Source organism: Pezoporus wallicus, unplaced genomic scaffold, assembly GCF_028554395.1.
Source record: "Pezoporus wallicus isolate ANWC-B61680 ecotype Strahan unplaced genomic scaffold, APGP_CSIRO_Pwel_v1 contig_360, whole genome shotgun sequence".
Classification (NCBI taxonomy): Eukaryota; Metazoa; Chordata; class Aves; order Psittaciformes; family Psittacidae; genus Pezoporus; species Pezoporus wallicus.
The window spans coordinates 2,822,198-2,841,143 of NW_026640059.1; the positions used below are offsets into that span (position 1 = coordinate 2,822,198).

At 42.6% G+C, this 18,946-nt stretch overlaps 1 protein-coding gene across 3 annotated transcripts; it reads right to left on the minus strand.

Annotated features, from left to right (window-relative positions):
- Nucleotides 1-8,301: 8,301 nt before the first annotated feature.
- SERPINE2 (serpin family E member 2) lies at nt 8,302-18,327 on the minus strand. Of its 3 annotated transcripts, none has more exons than XM_057417166.1 (9): nt 18,032-18,327; nt 16,712-16,831; nt 15,361-15,588; nt 14,113-14,310; nt 11,464-11,662; nt 11,220-11,320; nt 10,113-10,199; nt 9,489-9,572; nt 8,302-8,976 (listed from the first exon to the last, which is right to left on the minus strand). In XM_057417166.1, exons 1-9 carry the CDS (start codon nt 18,285-18,287, stop codon nt 8,939-8,941), a joined length of 1,311 nt encoding a protein of 436 aa, XP_057273149.1. In that variant the 5' UTR covers nt 18,288-18,327; the 3' UTR covers nt 8,302-8,938. The 3 variants fall into 3 exon arrangements, with proteins under 3 accessions (XP_057273149.1, XP_057273150.1, XP_057273151.1); XM_057417167.1 differs by having other exon boundaries at nt 16,712-16,828; nt 18,032-18,308; XM_057417168.1 differs by lacking the exon at nt 16,712-16,831 and having other exon boundaries at nt 18,032-18,308.
- Between the last annotated feature and the right edge of the window lie 619 nt (nt 18,328-18,946).

Consider the following 18,946-nt stretch of genomic DNA (forward strand, 5'->3'; position numbering starts at 1 on the left):
TAGAAGCAACTGTAAGCCTTCACCGTTTAAGTTGTTAGGCAGCTGGCTGTTGTCTTAGTGTCCAAGTGCATGGGACTATTGTCGACATAGTTGGTTAATCAACAGCAAAATCCCTCCCCTCGGTGCTAGTGCTGTGACAATGGCAGTGGTGGTGCTCACACCTTTGTGTCCAGTCCTGATCCAAAGCTCCTGCTTGTCACGACGGGCCTGGGGCTCGTGGAAAGGATACTTGAATTGGTCAGGACCCTCCTCCGGGAGCAGGGATGTAGTTTCTGATCCCAGGTCTAGCAAATACGTAAATATTTGAACAGCGGTGTGTCTAGATATAACGAATACACACAAACTTGTGTGAAAATCCAAAGCTATTTGTGCTCAGGGCATCCCAGACAGTACTGTACCCAAAAAGATGAGGTACAAGAAGAGGTGAGGACAAACCTCCTTGACCCAGTGGTGGGAATCGTATCATCTGATGAGCCATCACAGACAGTGCCACATGCCTGCAGCAAGGGAAGCTGAATGAGGCTTCCCCAGACTCCTGGATGCGGACAGCGGCCAGCAGACAGCAATTATCTCCCCCTTACCGGCCCAAAAAGAGGAATTTAATCTGTTTTACTGGGTTTCCCAGCTTCCTTATAGACACTAAAAGAAACAGACTCAGGACGAATGGGACCAACTTGAAGTTTTTAAAATACTTGTGGTTAAGTGCACTTTGCTTTCAGCTTTTCCCTGTTTCCCAATCTCTCCTCATGCCAGTGTCATAGTGCTTTTCTTTCTCTGGTGGTCGCTCTTTTAATCCAGTTCCTAAATTTATAACCTGCTTTTTCTCTATATTTCTTTTCCTTCCTCAACCCGTTCTTTTTTTTTTTTTTTTCCCCCATCACCCTGTTTGCACCACCACCACGACCAAAGCAAGCAGCAAGTCAGTCCAGCCATGCACTACCTCACATCTCTCATGGTTCTGAGATAAGATAAGATGAAGTGGCAAGATAACAGTCCCTGTAACAAGGGACTATGTTCACTTTTTCCAGGGTTGTCCAAGCGTTCACCCAGGGTTTCAGAGGGAAAGGTCAGAGAAGGAGGTGCAGAGGAAACAGCTCTTCCCAAAACCAGTATCTCTACGCAGAGCTACCCCCAGAGCCCATCCCCGAGCATCCGAGGGATGCAGGTGACTGAATCCCCTTGGGTTAAACATCAACCTCCCTTCGAGGCTCCCGTCTGCAGATCTACAGTCCTTACACTTGCTGCACGCTAGAGGGAGCTTTAGGGTTTCTCTCAGTGCTTTACTGCTCTACGTGCTCCAGAGCTGAGGTCCAGCAGGCCGCAGAGCTGCTCGCTCAGCCGTGCACGCGGGAATGCTGCCTGCACACGACCACCAGGAACGGCTGCAATCATTTACCAGTTCCTCCTGCCACCTCTACCGGAAGCTCCACGGGTAAGCCTAACAGTGTATTAGGTAACGGGCTGGTCTACAACGCCGTGAGAGTCTGGCCTGAACCCCATTGGCAAGGGGGGACCGGCTGTATGGCACTCAGACTCAGTCACCAGGGACATGACTGTTTTACTCCAGGTCTGGTCCAACAAATCGGTCCAGTACAGACAACAGGCAGTAACTACATAGGTGAGATAGACGGCACAGCTGGATCTAAAAATCCTTCAAGCACAGTGTTTCAGGCCTGGACCATGTTTGCTGTTCAAGGTTTCCCCAGGCTTCCAAACAGCAACACGGTGCTCAGCCCAGTCAACATACTTATGATCAGAACTAATAATTCTCTCCTAATCCAAGCAGCCACCAAAAAGCACTTTGTTGCCTAATGCTTCTTTGGATTTTTCTCCCGCTCAGATTTATACATGCCTACTGCTCTGATTTATAAACCTGAGCTGCTTAACTCACGTGAATTGTCAGAAGTGAGATTCTGGCTCTCTGCCTGAAGAAAAGAGGGGAAGGCAGCATCCTCCCCATACAGAGACTTCACAGCAGGGACTCTGTATGAACATGGAGCTATAGAATAGTACATCCACACAAGTCTTTTCAACAACAGCTATCTGAAGACTTTATTTGATGAGGAGTAGTAGTTAAGAGTTTTTTTTTAGTAGCCTTCTTTTTCTAAACCTTCCTTTCTTCTCATGTAAGATATTCCCTTTGGCCTCATCATCTGGTATTCTTCATCCTGCTTGCCTTGACTTGGGCTTATGGTGGAAATGGATTTTGGCTCAGAGGTATATCATATTCTTCTACCAGCTCTTCCATCTCTTTCTGAGCTCCTCTGCAGGAACAGGGGATGTGAAAATACCTTGTTTTCCACCTCCAGAATCGCAATCTGGATGCTCCTTGCTAAACCCTTCCTCCTCCTCCCTTTCTTCAGCTTGCCTCCTATTGCCTCTTGTACAGTCACAAAACACAGTACTGGCATTTCCTCCCCCCCCCCCCCCCCCAACTAATCACTCATGCCATAGGCATGGCATAATGGTCAGTCTAGCTCTAAGGCATATTGTTCCAAGTAAGTAAGCCACATGGCACGTTGCACTGGAGTGACAAGATTTCCATTTGTGTTCACAACACCTGGATCACGCCAGCTCTTCTGCAGCAGAAATCCAGCACAAGCTGTTCTTTTGTTAATAAAAGCGATGCCCTGAGAAGACCACATTTGTATTGTTCTTTACATAGTGATGGCCCTTGCTTCCCCTGCTGCTTCTGCCCCTCCAGAGGAAAAGGACACAGCACATTTCATCACCTTTGCCTTTAACAGAAATAGGTGTTGTCCAGCATACCCTCCATACAGGCCTCTGTTGTGGGGAAGAGGACTTTACCTTGCAGCCCATTTTAACAGGCTAAGAGCCATCAGCCAGGTTACTGCTCCACAGCCTTCCTCTTTAAACCAGGCATAATTAGCACAGTGTCAGCTATCAGGCATCCCTGAAAACAAGATGGAAAGGTAAAGCAACTCCCCAGAATTGACTGCCCCTCTCCTCCACATGCCCCATCACACCAGAGATCAACATGGGCGCCAAGATATCAATAAGGGCCACCGGGAAGGGCACTGCTGCCCAGCACTTCAGTGTGCAGGAACAGGGACAGCAAGCAGGCAAGGGCTTTTGAGTAGAATCCTGGCCATTGGCACCCTGCTGCAGGGCTTCTCACTCAAGCTGTCTGCCTTGGGATGGTGAACCCCTGGAAGAGGAAGAGGCCCTCCCAAAACAGCTGGGAAAGCAGCCACTTTGCCTAGGAAGAGTGGGAGCTGCAGGAACAGCTCAGAGCATTGCCTCCCCCTCCTGCAGGCAGGCTCTGTAGGGAAACTCAGAGGTGCTGCTCAGGCTCCACAGCTCTGGGTTAAGCAAAGAGCCCGTTATCAAAAAGGTGATATATGTGTGCACGTTCAGGTGAGCTGCAGCCCCATGTGGCCCAGGACCACAGTGATGGCCGCTCCTGTCACCCTGCTGAAGTCCAGATAAGACACAGTGACAGGAAACATGGAAGCTCCGTCTGAAATATTGCCACGTGGAGATGCCAGCAAAGCAGGAATTTCACCCTGTACGTGACCCTGGTTCTTAGAGAACATCCTTTAAGAGCTCCAACACAAGAAATAAATGAGAACAAAGCTATCTAAATTATATCCCCTCTATTTTATGTATACATATATATTTATATATATATTAAGTACAAAGAGGAGCATTGGGGATGGCACCTCTTCCCAAAGGGGCATGTGCTGCCCCTGCTCCACCAGAAGCCCCATGATTCTTGCTGAGGACAGCAGCCAGGCAGAGGAAGGAGCATTTTGCAAGAATGCCCATGGGTCAGTGTTTCCCATGGGCATGCATCTATCAGCCCATGGCATCAGCCACATTGAACAAGCCTATAGCACCAGTGTCCTCACCTCAACCATTTCAAGAAGGTAGAAGAGCCCAGGTTGGTGAGATACAGCCTAAGATATAGCACTGCCTTCCCCACTCTCAACCATCTGTTCAGATCCCAAATCAGACAGCACAAATTAGTCTGGAAGTGAAACAAATGCTGCCTGTGAACCACAGACACATGCCCAGCCCTTTGGTCTAAGGCAGGGTGGCTCAAAGCCATTATAATTAACTGATAGCCACAGGCTCCAGGTGCTCACTGCCCCAAAGGAAAAAGCATCTGATTCACTCCCCCTATTGCACAAACACCCTTCAGGAGCTGGTTCACTTAATTACAGGGAACTTGGTGCATTAGGAGTGCAGATCCAGTATTCAAGAGAGGTGCCATAGGCTTAGCCCAGGAAAGGCTCAGGGCTAATAATGTGTTGGAGGTACATTGGAATGGAAATGTCAGCATCATGTTAATACACACACATTACATGCAAGCCAGACAGGGTCCAGTCTCCCTGGACCCATTCCCACCAGGGCTTTGAAAGCAAAAATTGCATCCCTGGCAATTTCAGGAAGGAGAGCACCGAAAGCAGAGCAGCACTGAGCTAGCTTTGTTACTGTGAGTTAGCAATATCCACTCAACAGGACTTCATGTCCCTGCAGCACACAAAGCATCATTAGTCAAGGGCTCACAGAAAATTGTCATCTGGTAAGTGAATGGTGCCTACTTTGTCACAGCAGCAAGCCTAGCGAACCGAGAGCAAGGACAACTGCAGTCTGAAGCCAGCTTCAGCACCAGCCTCCGGCATCACCCTCTGCAGCTTCTACCTTCATGTTCCCCTACTGACTTAGGTAGGGGCTTGTCTCCTCCTGGGTGTCACATCCAGCACATGAGACTATCACAGCCTCCTGGCACCACAGTAATAATGGGAATCATTAGTGTTAGACAGGTTTCAACCACTACAGGTAGTAGTAGCATTACTAATACATGCAGCTGAAATTGATGGGGCTAAGCTAAAGGGCTTTCTCTTTGAAGCACAAGGGAGTCTTCAGAACGTTGCTTACAAAGAGGTATTTGAATTTCTTTCTCTTTTTCATCTTTATTAACCCACTCTGCTGCTGGCAGGCAATGCAGTCTTGGTTTTAAAGGAGAGGCTGCTGTCAGGAGAGGGCTTGCCAGCAGGGAATTCAGTGTGATACCAAGGGATGAAAGCAGTTATCCGTTCACAAAGGCTGAGGATCTGTCCCCTCCCTCCTCTCCCCATTCTGTCCACCAAATAAGATTTTTAAACTACAAAGTGTTAATGAAATGTGGAAGTTGTGAAAGAAAAGCAACCTTTTTAGAGCTCTCTGAAGATATGAAAACAAAGCTGAGACACAGTTTAGCAGATTAATAGCCTGCTATTTTTGCTGTTAATTACCTCATGAATAACCACTTCATTACAAATCTGGCTCAGGAAACATAGGGTGAGTTTTACTAAACTCTGCCTCCCTGCTTAGTCTCTAGGCTAAAGCAATTGTAACCACAGGCATTTTCCATAACTATTCCCTACCCAGGGCTTCAGTCTCATATTACTTAAGAGTTACAGTCTCCCTGGGCTTTCCACCTCAGAAAAGCAGACAAAGGATGCGTTACCTCCACTTTTAAAGATGGAGAAACCTACAGAAAGCAGCCAGCAACAGCAGATAGAGAATGAGATCATTTGAGTTGCAGTTCTGGACAGTTATGTTCCTGATTGAAATTACCAATCCATCATTAAGTTACAAGCTTCACACATTCAGCCTCACTATTTCTGTTCTTCCTTGAGGACAGTTTCTCCCCAGCACTCCTCCTGCCCTCAAGCAGCATGCAGGGCTGTCTGTGTCACATTGCTCAGAGGCCCAAACCCACACTGGCTTTTCGATGAAGACGAAGTTGAACTGCAAAGCAGCTGGGCGTAAAGAAGGAATAGATCAAAGCAGAACCAAGCAGCATGAGCATCCTCCTTAGGCTCGATACTCCTAGAGACAACAAAAAAATGAAAATGCAAAACCAGACAACTTTTGCAGATTTCAGGCAGATTCCCCAAAGCCTTTCAGAAGCAGCTAACAGACTGCTACCGTAAGGGTTAATAAGACGAAAGTAGGCACAGACCTACCACTAAAACATCACACTGAACTCTAGTTACTCCATTGAGCAGGACTAGAAATTTGATATGAATCAACTCCCAGGCTGAAGAACAGACAGTGTTTTTACAGCATTACTAAAAAGGAAGATTTTAGCAGCTAACCTAACCCTCTCCTTCCCAGGCTCTTACTTCACTTCCCTTCATCCTGACTTCCTTTACATAGTTTATAAGCAAGCCATCAGCATTTTACTTCGAACCTGCTTTTGTTAAACTTCTTTTTCCCCAGCATTGAAAAAGAGCTAAATACTGCATAAGAATGTCAGAGCTTTTTCCTGAGTGCTGACATATTTCACCCATGTCCTGCAGAACCTTGAAGTTCTCAAGTAGCTGCTACATGTGACATTCCCCATCAGTTTGCTCACAGCTCAGCTTGGGCAGTTAGTCCTAGCCCCATCAGGCTGAATAAGCCAGTTCACATTTGCCAAGCCATGCTCTTCGTTGTCCAGCTTTAGCCTGGATGGGAAAAGGAAACAGCCATAGTTACTCTTTCTTTGGCACTCTAAACAATCATCTTATTTTGCAAATTATTTCAGGACCAACAGAAATTATTTACAGAGAAACTGTGCTAAGGAGAGTCTGAAAACTTATGTCATTGCTTTTTTTCTTGCCTAACTCTAATCCCAAGCTGGTTTACTGCACAGAGCACACACTGCTGCTGTGTGGAAGCCCTTCGGGAGCTCAGTTTGAATGCCAAGCCCTTAATATTTGAATTCTTACCACAAACATCAAGTAGAAGCAACTGGAAAATTAATTCTCATATTGTAAGCTTATTTTTACATAAAAATAGCAAGCTGTTTCTCTGAAATACAATCCCATGCTGCTCTAGAGCCCTAAGAGGGCAACTTGCACCTCAGCAGTCACTTCTCACATGCATTATGCCTTCTGAAGTCCAGCTCAGGTCCTAGCTATATAGTTTCTGGGAGGCAACATTCCTCTATTTTTGCAGGAGAAACCATACTCAAGCTAGATACGAGACAAACCAACACAAGTTTCGCTGTAATTGTACAAAACTCAGTGACAATTCTGTTATTCCTTTTACTCTTTCCCTCTGTGAGATGCAACAAATTGAAGGCAAGCCTGGCTATGCGAGGCTAGCCAGCAAAGCTTTCCTGCTCAGCACCAGCATCTTTAGTTACATCAGTCACATGCATAAAGGCGTGGGGATTTTTTGTGGTCCCCTGCCCCCCAGCATGGCTCAATTTCTCTTCAAGACAGGATGAGATCATGCTGGTTTCTCCATTCACCTCTCTAGAGAGCAGAGGACTTAGCCCTGTTTGTGCAGCTCCACAGGAAAGCATGCAGCAGGAGCATTTCCCTCTCAGCTTATGAGGATTTGGTGGCAGGCAGCTAATACATCCCATAAAAGACAGCTAGACAGATTTATTCTTCTCGATGTTCCAGTAATCAGCTGAAACAGGAAGAAAGGCCAGCAGTTAGAGCCAGACATTCTTCCTGTAGAGCTGTTTTGTTACTCCCCTCCCCCTACCAAGTTAAGTATCCACATATTATCTGTGGCAATACATTGTGAAAGTGCATCCTGGGTTTTGTACTGGGTTATGACTGGCCATCCATGACAGATCAGATGTTTTATGCTGGAAGCATTTTCATTTCATCCTGTATTCTTACCTGATGAAGAGGCTCAATGCTCATTCATCCTCCAGCTTATGCAGTAGTCATCTATTTACACCAGGGCTAAGTCTGCCAAACAGAGCAGGACCACAGACCACATCAGCCAGCTTCCTCTCACTGTCAATGTGCCTTTAAGAGGGCAGCTATTAGCAAAGATTTACCTTTCCCATCCACATCCCTCTGCTGCCACAGGAGCGATACAACATGCCTACAAACAGAGAATCATCTGTGGTAAAACAAAGGGATTTACTGCTTATCTTTTGAAGGGTTTTGCACTCAAGAGAGTCCTATAAGAAGCTGAGGACATGCAAATGTGCATGCAACTTAGATACAGCAAGCAGGAAGAAACACCCCAAAAGCATATCAAGATGTCCTCACACAGCAGTTTTAGCAGTAACTTGGGCATAGCAACTAAGGCTTACTCTTCAGATACTGAACCTATGGATAATTCACCCTCAGCAGAATACCTTTTCTGCTGAAGTCAATAAGCACCAGGCAGTAAAAATACCACAGAATAATCAAGCCCCCAAACACACACACACACACACACACGCAGAGCTTCAAATCCACCCTTCTTTCGCCTTGTTTAAAGGGAAGTCTCAGACAAGTACTTCACAGGGCTCTGGACCCAAATACCCATCAGCACACCCATGATCCACAACACTGACAGTTCATAATGCAGTTTTATTTTTCCTTTGTACAAAAACAAATATAAAATTTAAATCCAATAGAAAGTGTATACTAGCAATGACAAGTTTACATTACAATAAGACAGGACAATGCGATGTGTACTGAACACCACATTAGTTTTAAAATTCTCAGTGATACATGCACTATATAAAAATTGCTAGAACTTTTAATCTATTTCTACCAAGAATATCCAGGTACCAAGACACTCAAGAACCAAAAGTAATCTTGATAGGCGGTATCTACAAAATTAGACCTTTTCCACTCACAAGAAGAAACCAACATTAATAGAAACATTTATCATTCTTTGTTAAAATCCTCTCACAAAAGCCATACATAAAATTCTTAGTAGATACAGAAAAAGCTCAAAAGTTTGTTAGCATAGGTAACCATTCAGTAGTTTAGAGAATCTTTTAGACATTTTGAAGAGATACTGTAGTTTTCAATCTGTATTTTTCCCCACAAAGCCACAACTACATCGACTCCTGTTTCAAAACCTAGTCAGTGGTTAAAACTAGCTCTTGAGTGAAGTCAAAGAGTAGTGTACAAAATATTTAACAGAACACCGGTGTGTCACATGAATGTTTACTTCTTGAAGAAAGTCTTCTCCACATTCAAGGTTTATTTATTTGTCCCATAAACAAGATTGTACCTGAGGGATGAAATGAAAACAAGGATTACCATAGTCTATAGACACAGTTAAACTTTTCCATGAAAGCATAAAGCCCACAGAGCACAGCTAAGCCATCTCGTCAGTCTTGTCTAGCCTCCCTCAAGTCTGTGAGCCCAGGGAAGCATATGTTTGGATAAGTGACCAGCTTGTATTTCTAGAGACACAGCTCTGTTGATGCTCTGTGGAGCCTTGGGATGAGGATTGCTGCCAGGATGCCAGGAGCCTGCTCTTCCCCTGGTGCTGGCAGCTGCATCTTGTTCCCTACTAACTTGCACATATATCATCCAAATATGAAGTAGGTGGGTTATTCAAACTAACTGGACAACTCTGAGTTGTATTCTAAATAATCTAATATTAAAGGCATAAAAATATACTTGTAGGACTTTTTCTTTTTAAACCGATAGTAATTAAATGGCATCAGACTTCTTTTGTCTCTGTTGCATGCTGATATTCAACTTCTAAGCAAAAAAGTACACAGAAATGCTGCTTACCTGTAGGATTATGCCGGATGAAAAATACAAACGGCCTGTCTACTATGAACCACGGAGGGGATGACCTGGCTATTAAAATTGCAGCTTGAAAGGAAGATAATGTTTAAAGTTAGACAAAGCAAGTACTGTAACACATAATATACTCTATAAAATTGAAGTTTCCTAGTGCATACTATACGCTTGTACAGGTAAAGATAAATGCCTAAAACCTACCAACGTGGACATTTAAACCACCACAGGTCACAGGTTATTCTTACAGGAACCATTCTAAAAAGACATCACAGGACTCACAGAAAGCTGGAAGTCTTGGGTTGCCACCCAAAGGATGTAGTAGCTTGGTCCTCTTCAACATCTGGATTACCAGAACATTACACTGGTGGCCAAAGCATTAGCTATTAGGAGACACTTCTCTAGAAGTAAGCCTGTTTGTATTTCTTAGAGGATACCAGTGGTCTGAACAATACTGGCAAATTGGGATTTTCCTGAGAAATTACATAAAATACGTCAACTGATCTGATGACAAAGCACATTCCTGCAGTGATCTCAAAGTGGGCTGTCTTTGCTTAGTGGTATAGCCTTATACAGTTTTCCTCGAGTCTGACAGCTAACAATACAGATGCTTACTTGTTGCTGCAGAAGCTTTGGTTCCATCTTCACTAACTTCAATTTTTGTCTTTTGCAGAACATTAGATACATGAAGACCTTCTGTTCCTGAAAATCCCAAGGAGAACAGCACCTTCAGTGAAACCAGCTGCAAGAGTCCTGAAGTAACTTCTAGCTAGCAGCTAGGCTGGCATAGCTCAGAATAATAAAAGCTGCTACAATCCTGCTGAAATCCCAAAATTGCAATAAAGAACACTACTGGTAATATCTTTGGATACAGTCACTAAGTAATTACAAATAATAAGGAATAACCTAACCCATTTACTAGGTTTTAGATCATGGTTTAAGTTAGAAGTGTTCACTTGCATTTTTAGTTTTAATTAAGCAAGTGACTGAAAAAATATGCTATCTGAATTTAAGTTACACTCCCATTTAGCTCTGTGTCAGGACAAGAAAAAAAGCACTTAGACATCTTGCTTTCAGTGAAACACAGGATTTTGTTTTCAAATTACACCAGCACAAAGCAGGCTTTTCTGTTAGATCTCTCTATAGAAGCTAAATTGGGAATTTAATGGGAGCAGAGAACATAAATAAAATGACATTTTAAGAGCCACAAGTTCAAAAATGTCTACACCTCATTTACAGCTCTAGGTTGGTCCAGTCCCTTAAACCAGGAGTGTAGTCCCTAGGCTTTCCTACAGCTCAAGTCATTGAACTTCAAGGAAAAGCTAAATATTGCAGCTGAAATATTTGTTACAGTCCAAGGTATGGTATTCTTAGAAGTCCTGCCACAGACTTTAGACAGTGCTTGAGACCCTCAGGTTGTAATACCAAATCTTAAGAAGCTGACCAAGATGATTTACTGTTGTAAATCATTGCAGGATTTACAGGGGAAGAGAGCCATTGCAGCATTCAGTAGGACCAAGCAGCCATGCTTGGCTGGCTACAAAACAGAACTTGCTCGAATGTCCTGATAACATTTATCCAAACCAGACAACTGCATTATTATAAGAGACCCTTATTCAGTGCCAGAAACTATAAATAAGGACCACCATGGATTAAAAAAAAAAAAAAGCAAGAAACCCACCCACCACCACCCCAAAAAAACCCCTATCAACCCAAACTTACTTGTTATTTTTGCAAAGTTTGCCTTCGACTGGTCAAACATATCTGTAATACCAAGTGCTTTCAGAGGGTCCTTTAAGTCTGTTTCTGCTACTGCTGTAAATCTAGTTGGCACAAGCAAAAAAGAATGCATCAGTATTATGTAGGAAAGTTGTCTTAAAAACTGTTTCTCCTGTACTAGAAGAGATATGTATATATGACCCTCAAAACACTTCATGAAGAAGAAATGGATCATGTTAGTACTTACTTAGGTAAAATAACCTGCACTCTTTTTGCTACCATGGTTGTCATCCAGCTTCCTATTGTTTTGGTGCTGATGTGGGGAATGATAGCAGAAAGTGGCGTTGTACTTTCAGTAGGCAAGGCAATCAACATGCTTATCATTTCACCGTGATATGGCAGTTCAATGATGTTGTACCACAGCTCATTCGGAGTACTTGTAGTGCCTGAAAAATTAAGGCGAGCTAATAAGCCATAATCCTTCCAGTCTTAAATCTCTATTTTACCTTTAGACACCTACTGCTGTATGAGTCTTTTGGAAAGTTTTGCCCACATCTTAAAACTGACTAAAATGTAACTGACTGCCTGCTTTCCTGCTAGACAGCCCTTCGAAAGGGGTCATGGGCTCTGTACAGATGCTAGTTTGACAAAAACAAAAACAGGACGACACCATGAAGCAAATACTCACTTGAGTTTGATAGGCATACTGTTTCCCAGACAAACCTTCTCAGCCCAAAGTGTCAATTCATGTTAGAAATAAGCAGGTCTGTGAATCAGTTGGATTTTAGCTGTACCAAAACCAACTGAGCACTGAGAAACAAAAAACAAACAAAACCAGCAGACTATGTTCCAAACTAAAGAACTTATAGACAAGCTCTTTTTCCTCCAAGAGTTATTGGAGGAGCTCCTGTTTGAAGCAGTCTGTTGCATTTACTTCATATTTTTGCTTAATAAGGATCTCTTTTGGAAGCAGCTTTAAGTCCTTCAAGGTAGTGGAGAGCAGCCACTTTTAGGTAGTGCAGGAGGCCAATTAGATGAGAAGGAGTGAGGTAGCAATGCCTCCGAGTTACAGCAAGTGCCAGTAAGACTGTCTTTGAGCAGACCTCTTCTTCAAAGTTCCCTTTGGTTACAGTGAAATTTCTGGCACGTGACTGGGAAGCAAAAGTTTCTTTTTATAGGAGTTTCAAGTGATAACTTGTCAGTTTAACTACACACAGGTTTCTGGGAAAGTTTTTGGATAGCAATAAGATCTTATTATCTTTCCCATTTCTTCATCTAAGTCTGCACTTGTCAGCCCAAGCTGAAAATTGACATCTTCATTAGAAATTTAATCTTGTTGCCAGGGCCATGTAACCTGCCTTGACTGAGCTCACATTGCTAGAAAACTGACAATACTGCATTTATTTTGCAGGAATTGTGTCAAGCTTGGCAGTCTGATTATTTCCTGAGAGCCTGATAGTGGCTCTCAGACTGGGGCCTACAGATCAAAACATTGGCTATCTAAGTCATCTACAGGACAGTGACAAAAGGTAAACTGTCTAACAGTGAGGTACCACTTTTCTTGTCCGCTATGTACTACTATCATGACTATTGAGGCATACCAAAACAGTCAACTGATAGAATTTAAGATGCTTAAGAAATTTATACTTTTAAAGATCCCTTTGCAAGCATAGAGAAGACAGAAGCCCTGCGTTCAGATATCCAGAGATACTGCCAAGTTAGGACTCATTTTTGATTGGGTATTTATCTTGTACCTTTCTAGCTTAAATAGATTTTCTAGCTTAACATAAACCAACATAAGGGATTTTTTCCATCAGCATCAGAATCAAAAGCCTTTAAAATAGCCTTGCTAAAGCACATCTTTAGTCATGAACTTCTTTCAAACCCCAGAGATAAGTCGAATATACTTCTCTGCCTCACCCAACTCACACTTTCAGCAGTTATCTGAAAGCATTACATCACACCTGTTCTAAATACATGGATCTGGGACAAAGTCACAGCTGTTTAACACAAATACTAATATTAGTTGAGCACTACTGACAATAAAACTAGACATTTATAGCCACAGTGGGTTTTGGTTTTTTGATTTTTAGTAAACTCTATTCTCAGGCCTATTTCTCAGATTGTATTTAACATACATGGAAGCAAGTTCAGGCAGCACTGCTCTCGGAAGGGCAAACCAGAAGTTTTTAATCAGAGCTTCAATCTCACTTTGACTGATAAAATCCCGATAGGGCTGCAACACTGAAGCTCTGATGTACACTGCCAGTCACAAAGCTGCCTATGTCAGCTCTGAGAGTCTCTGATGAAAGTCTGGCTGAACCTGCTGAACTTCTTTTCACTTGTGACTCGATTTGAATTTGAGGAGCAGCTTCACACCTTGAAATATAGCCAACATACTAGCCCTGTGCTCCTCTGGGTCCCACAGGACTGGGGACTGTATGCAAGTCCCATTTCTTTATCAGACAGTAAAATATAGATTGATTCTATGCAAAACACATTGATTCTATTCTTTCATACACAGCCCATCACCAGATAAACCTCAGGGTTCTGGTTTTGTTGGCATTCTCAGCTCTTCCAAAAATAAAGATTTCTCCTTACTGCAAAGCTTAAGTAACATGCAAAGTTCTCAGTTTGGGTACTTCAGGTTTTCCTTTCTAAAGGAAACAGGATAAGGCAAGCACTTTGACAGAGTATTGAACCTTAAGCAACTGTTAAATACCTTGCACAGCAAGCTCATCCATACCTCAGCTGCATGAGATACTTCTGTAATCCAAAGCCTCCTACATAAACTAGATTAAGCAATACTATTAAACACCACATATACAGCAAACTCTAGTTTCAGTTTCAAGGAAAAAAAGCAAATTTTATGAACAGTGGTAGTTACTGAGCTCACCACAGCGGAAGATAGATAGTTGGGACAGCATAGGAACTTGGTAGGTCTTCCCATCAGCTCCATAAAACGGACGTTTCTTTGTATTTTCAGGTCGAAATCGTGATTTCCATAAGCCTTTGAAATATACAGCATTTACTAGAACCAGTCTGGTCAAACTGCCATCAATATCATCTGGAGCTACAACCTGATCGATCATACCTGTAAAGAAATGAATGAAGCCTGAGTATTTGCTGTCATAACACTGGCCAACTGTTCATTAAGAACCTGAAGCACATACTACTTTAGGCCTCTTGATCTGCGAGTGTGCCAACTCTTCATGGGGAAATACACCCAAGGGTCATAAAGCCAACAGTATTCTTTGTCATAAAGTAAACCTTTGGGATAATTAGCCAACATATCTTGCTAATTGATAGACTGACATTATGACTAACAGAGCCTTACCCTTTCAAGCATGTGAACAGATCTAAGACTATGTTACAATGGTAACAGTTTTAGCTGAAGCACTTTCCCATTAACATACTCCTAGCAACATTGCTACGCAAAACTGGTTGACATGGTTAAGAAAGAATTTGACAGCCGTATTTCACAAACATCCAACATTAACATTCTTCACATCCAGGAGGCACTGGTTTTAACCAAGATATACAAAGCACATAGTTTGCCTAGATTATTAATAAGTTGCAATACATGATTTTTTAGCACATGTAACCTTAACAGCTAGCTGCCAAGAGGCATGAACCATGAAGAGTTTTGTCAAGGCAGGGTTAAAGACCCTCCACTAAACATGATTCCCAAGAACATGGTCATACCTTGCAAGAGTTTAGGGCAGTAAGAACAAAAGATGAACTGTCTACAGCTTTCCAACAGTCTGATTTACTGAGTCAAATGGAAAGCATCTTTTATGTTTGAGAATGCATAGCTCCAAGATAATTGAGCTTGGATTTATCAATAGTCATATAATGGCAGAGAACAGTAGAAGCTCCCTGATCCCACAGGCAAATGAGCATACACACAGACTTATACACATCCCTTAAGTCCACCAGACAGGTACATCTGCTGGGGCTGTAAGACTGCAGATTCTTGGCCCATGAGCTCTAGAACATCACACTAATACCAGCATAAAGACTGTTTTCAGCTGCAAGGCAGAGCTTTTTCTACCTCCCCTCTCTTTCCCAGTATTTCCATCCAAATCTGATAGGCCTCAGACACCATCCTGCCATGCACAAAAAAGCACTCACCAATACTCACCCCTTGTTTCATTTTTCACCCATTGGTTGATGGAATCACATGCTGCACTTGGGTCCTCAAAGTCCACACTGTTGACACTGCACTGAAACACCTCTTTGTTCCTTGTAACAAAAGGCACTTCCATTTTAAAGCCATTCTTTGCAAAAACTGCATTAGCAATTGTAACAATGTCTTTATTCTTTTTTGAGACTATGAGCCTGTTTATCTTCTTTAACGCTTTACCAACTCCTAGTTGGAAAGAACAGCAAGTTTAATTTAGAATAAGATGATGAACAAACAATTACTGCATATGCAACTATTAATGACACAAAAAGTAATGGACCACACAAGGAGACCAAGGCAGGCATTCTAAGAGGCCTTCCAAATACCCATTTCTGATCTCTCATCTGAAAGGCTACTGTTTCCCAGCAAAAAACATGACCTTCACTGTGATGCCTGCTGCCCCTCTAGCTAGCTGTCTGCTCAAAATGCTACAGAAAGTGCTGGGAATAGTATTGAGGTTCAAGTCTTAGTGTGGAGCTCCTAACCACACTCCTCCACAAAGCAGACTATTCCAAAGCGTATCTCTTAAGTCCAGGTTACCTGTCAGTTCTGTGACAGTGAGAAAGTCAAGAGCTCACCTGCTACCAGCCTGCAGGTGTCCCTGAACCTCAGAGTGCAAAGCAAAAGTTGTTTTCTCACCATCTTTCCTTCCCATTTATTAGAGAATAAAGGAAGCTGTGAAGATTTCTATGGCAATGTTCAAGTCCTTGTTTCCTTGAAGACTAGGTGCTGGCCTAAATCAACTACAAGCAGGAGTCAACCCCTTAATAGGAGCTTGCTTTTAAAGAAAAAGGAAAGCAGTAGGTTCTAGTGCTTACAGTCAAGATGCTTAGGAGCTGAAAGCAGCTTGTATCATCAAGTGTTTGCTAGCTCCTTCACTGTACATAAGAGAATGCATATGGCAGCACAGAAGAACTGCTGTGATCACCATACCCAGTCCTCCCTGTTATGAATCAGTGCTTGTCTACACAGGGAAGCTATTGCTAGGCAAGCAACTTTGTGTTCAGCCATAATATTGAACAGGATTCTTGGGTGGCTGTTTTCACAGCAGTTATTAATGGGCTCCCTCTGCTTCCCAAAACAGTTTAGGGGGAAATATTTCCAGACTGCTTCCTTATGTAGACAAACTTGATATTAGGGATATGAAGGGAATAAATTAGTTCAGAGTTATTCTAGTAGCTGCATGTAAAAAAAAGCCTCAGATGGCTTTGCTGTTTCATGTATTATGAATGCTTAAGCAGTACCATTTGTATGAATTTCTACATGTTCACTCTCCAATATTATGGGTAAATTCTTTCGGAGAACATACCATAACAGAGGTTCTCAAACTGTATTCTGTGGACCACAGGTGGTCCACGGAGGACTTTCTGGTGGTCTGGGGAGAGCTGGTTGGTCTCATGATGCTGGCTCTCCTCTTTGCTTCCAGCTGCTAGATCGCATTAAAAGACAGCTAAAGATAAATTAAATACTTTCCAACTATTAACTTTCCGAAGAAGCAGTTGCTGTAGTTGCCAAAAGACTGCAAGGCAATCATGAAAAAGAGCAAAGGAGATTTGTGCAGAGATAGGTAGCAATCCCAGTAACAAATTCATGTAATAAGGTACTGGCTACCTTCTAAGGAGTTTGAGAACCTCTGTGTCTCACAGCTAGGACTGGGAAGCCTGCAGGCCAAATTAAACTACTTAATATAATGCTTCAGAATTTTTGCAAGGTTTTTATTTAGAGCATTAAGATGTTCCCGAAGTTGATTATTCCATGAAGAGATTTCAATCTACAGTATTTAGATCTTAAGCTGAGAAATCATTTTGCTGTATTTTAAAACCAGAACCAAAACAGCAAAGCAAATGAAGACAGGACAACATGTTATATGACAATACTGCTTAAGACTTAAATGTGCACTTACCTTTGGAGGGTTTCCTATTCCTTGAAGTAAGGCAGTATGCTGGCACTAAGATGTTAAGTCTTGCTGGCAAACACTCACAAAATACTCAGCATGCAAAGTAAAGCAGCAAGAGCCTTCAGCCTACACCCTCTCAAGGGGCAGACATTGGCAGATGAATATAAACACAAATGCATGCAGTACCAGGCACAGAGACAAGCAGAAACAGCTGTTGCAAGAAGAGGGCACTACAAGGACTACAGATTCAGGGAGACTGACAGCAGAAACACAAATGAACAAAACTGAAGAGCATCAGAGTGAAACTATCAATTGAATGGTTAGAGTTTGCCTTGCTTTCCATGTGGTGATGAGAAGTATTCTCTTCCCCCATTATTTATGAGTGGCACATTAAAGGCTGTTTAGTACAGCCTGCAATGGGGTACTGAAGCCTTCCTGCGTACTGCTGGCACTGGACTGCCATTCACACTGTTCTGGAAAATCAATTTAGAAAGTATGAAGGCAGTTCTAGCCAAGGCCCTGGAGTCATTAATAAAGCTGCTTATAAGCCAGTTCAAGCATAAGTACATGTCCATACTCAAATTACCAATTAACTTCAAGCATGTCCAGTTTGTGCTTTGGTAAACAGAGTTAACTGGTGCATGATGCTATCTACCACACTTCGAAAGCCACCTCAAAAGAGCATGAGGACTCTGACAAACCACAGCCAAAATCACCTTAGGAATCACTGACCATTTACGCTGTATCTCATCATAGTTGTCAGCTGCTTCTTTGTCTTGCCATCAGCACCCAGCTGTAACACCCCCAGGACTGATGCAATCCCATGAGGAGAAACAACAACATTGTCCTGAGGCTTAGCTTTCACTATCTGGTTGAAGACCTGGATTCCAACATCAGAGCTAAGTTCCTCCAGAGGATAAAAACTGAACTGGGAACATACAGATGTTAAAGTCCCAAGAGCAAAGAGAAGTGGGAAGTGCCAGTTCATGATTTCTGGATGGAGATACCTGAAAGAGAACAAAAGGGGAAAGTTAAATCAGCTTTCACAAGTACAACATTTTCATTTTCAGCTTAAATTCTTATTCACCTGAAGAGCAAGCAAGTCTTGCACATGCTCTGGGAATCACCCCTGTGTTTTACTGCTAGCAGTATTTTAGGTCTAGGGGTTTTCAGAAGCAGGAGATAACCATAAAATAGCCAGGTATCAGTGAGTGACCATATAACAGGACAAAAGCTGCCAAGCTGGGATACTACCTTCCACCACACACAAGTTCCATTGGTTTTGTCTTTCGGTTAAATGGAGTCTTAGCATTCTATTTAAGCTGCCCTTCAGAATAAATTAGTGCTAGACAGGCTTATGGTCCTTATCCACAAATGTGATGCACAGTACATTTTACAGATCATTTTCTACAGCGAAGAGAAGCATGTATACATATGCAAAGAGACCTTCTGTTTGGGAATTTACACCTGCCTAGAATAACAAGAGTTGGCTACTTAACTAGCGTTTTCCATGATCGGAATATAGAGGAAAACTTTTAAGGATATCAAAACGCAAGGTTAAGTTTGGATGTTAGCCTGTGCTTTTCCATTACAAAAATTCAGCAGCTAATGAGTACAGAAGGAATTTCACATTTGAAATGGGCCAGC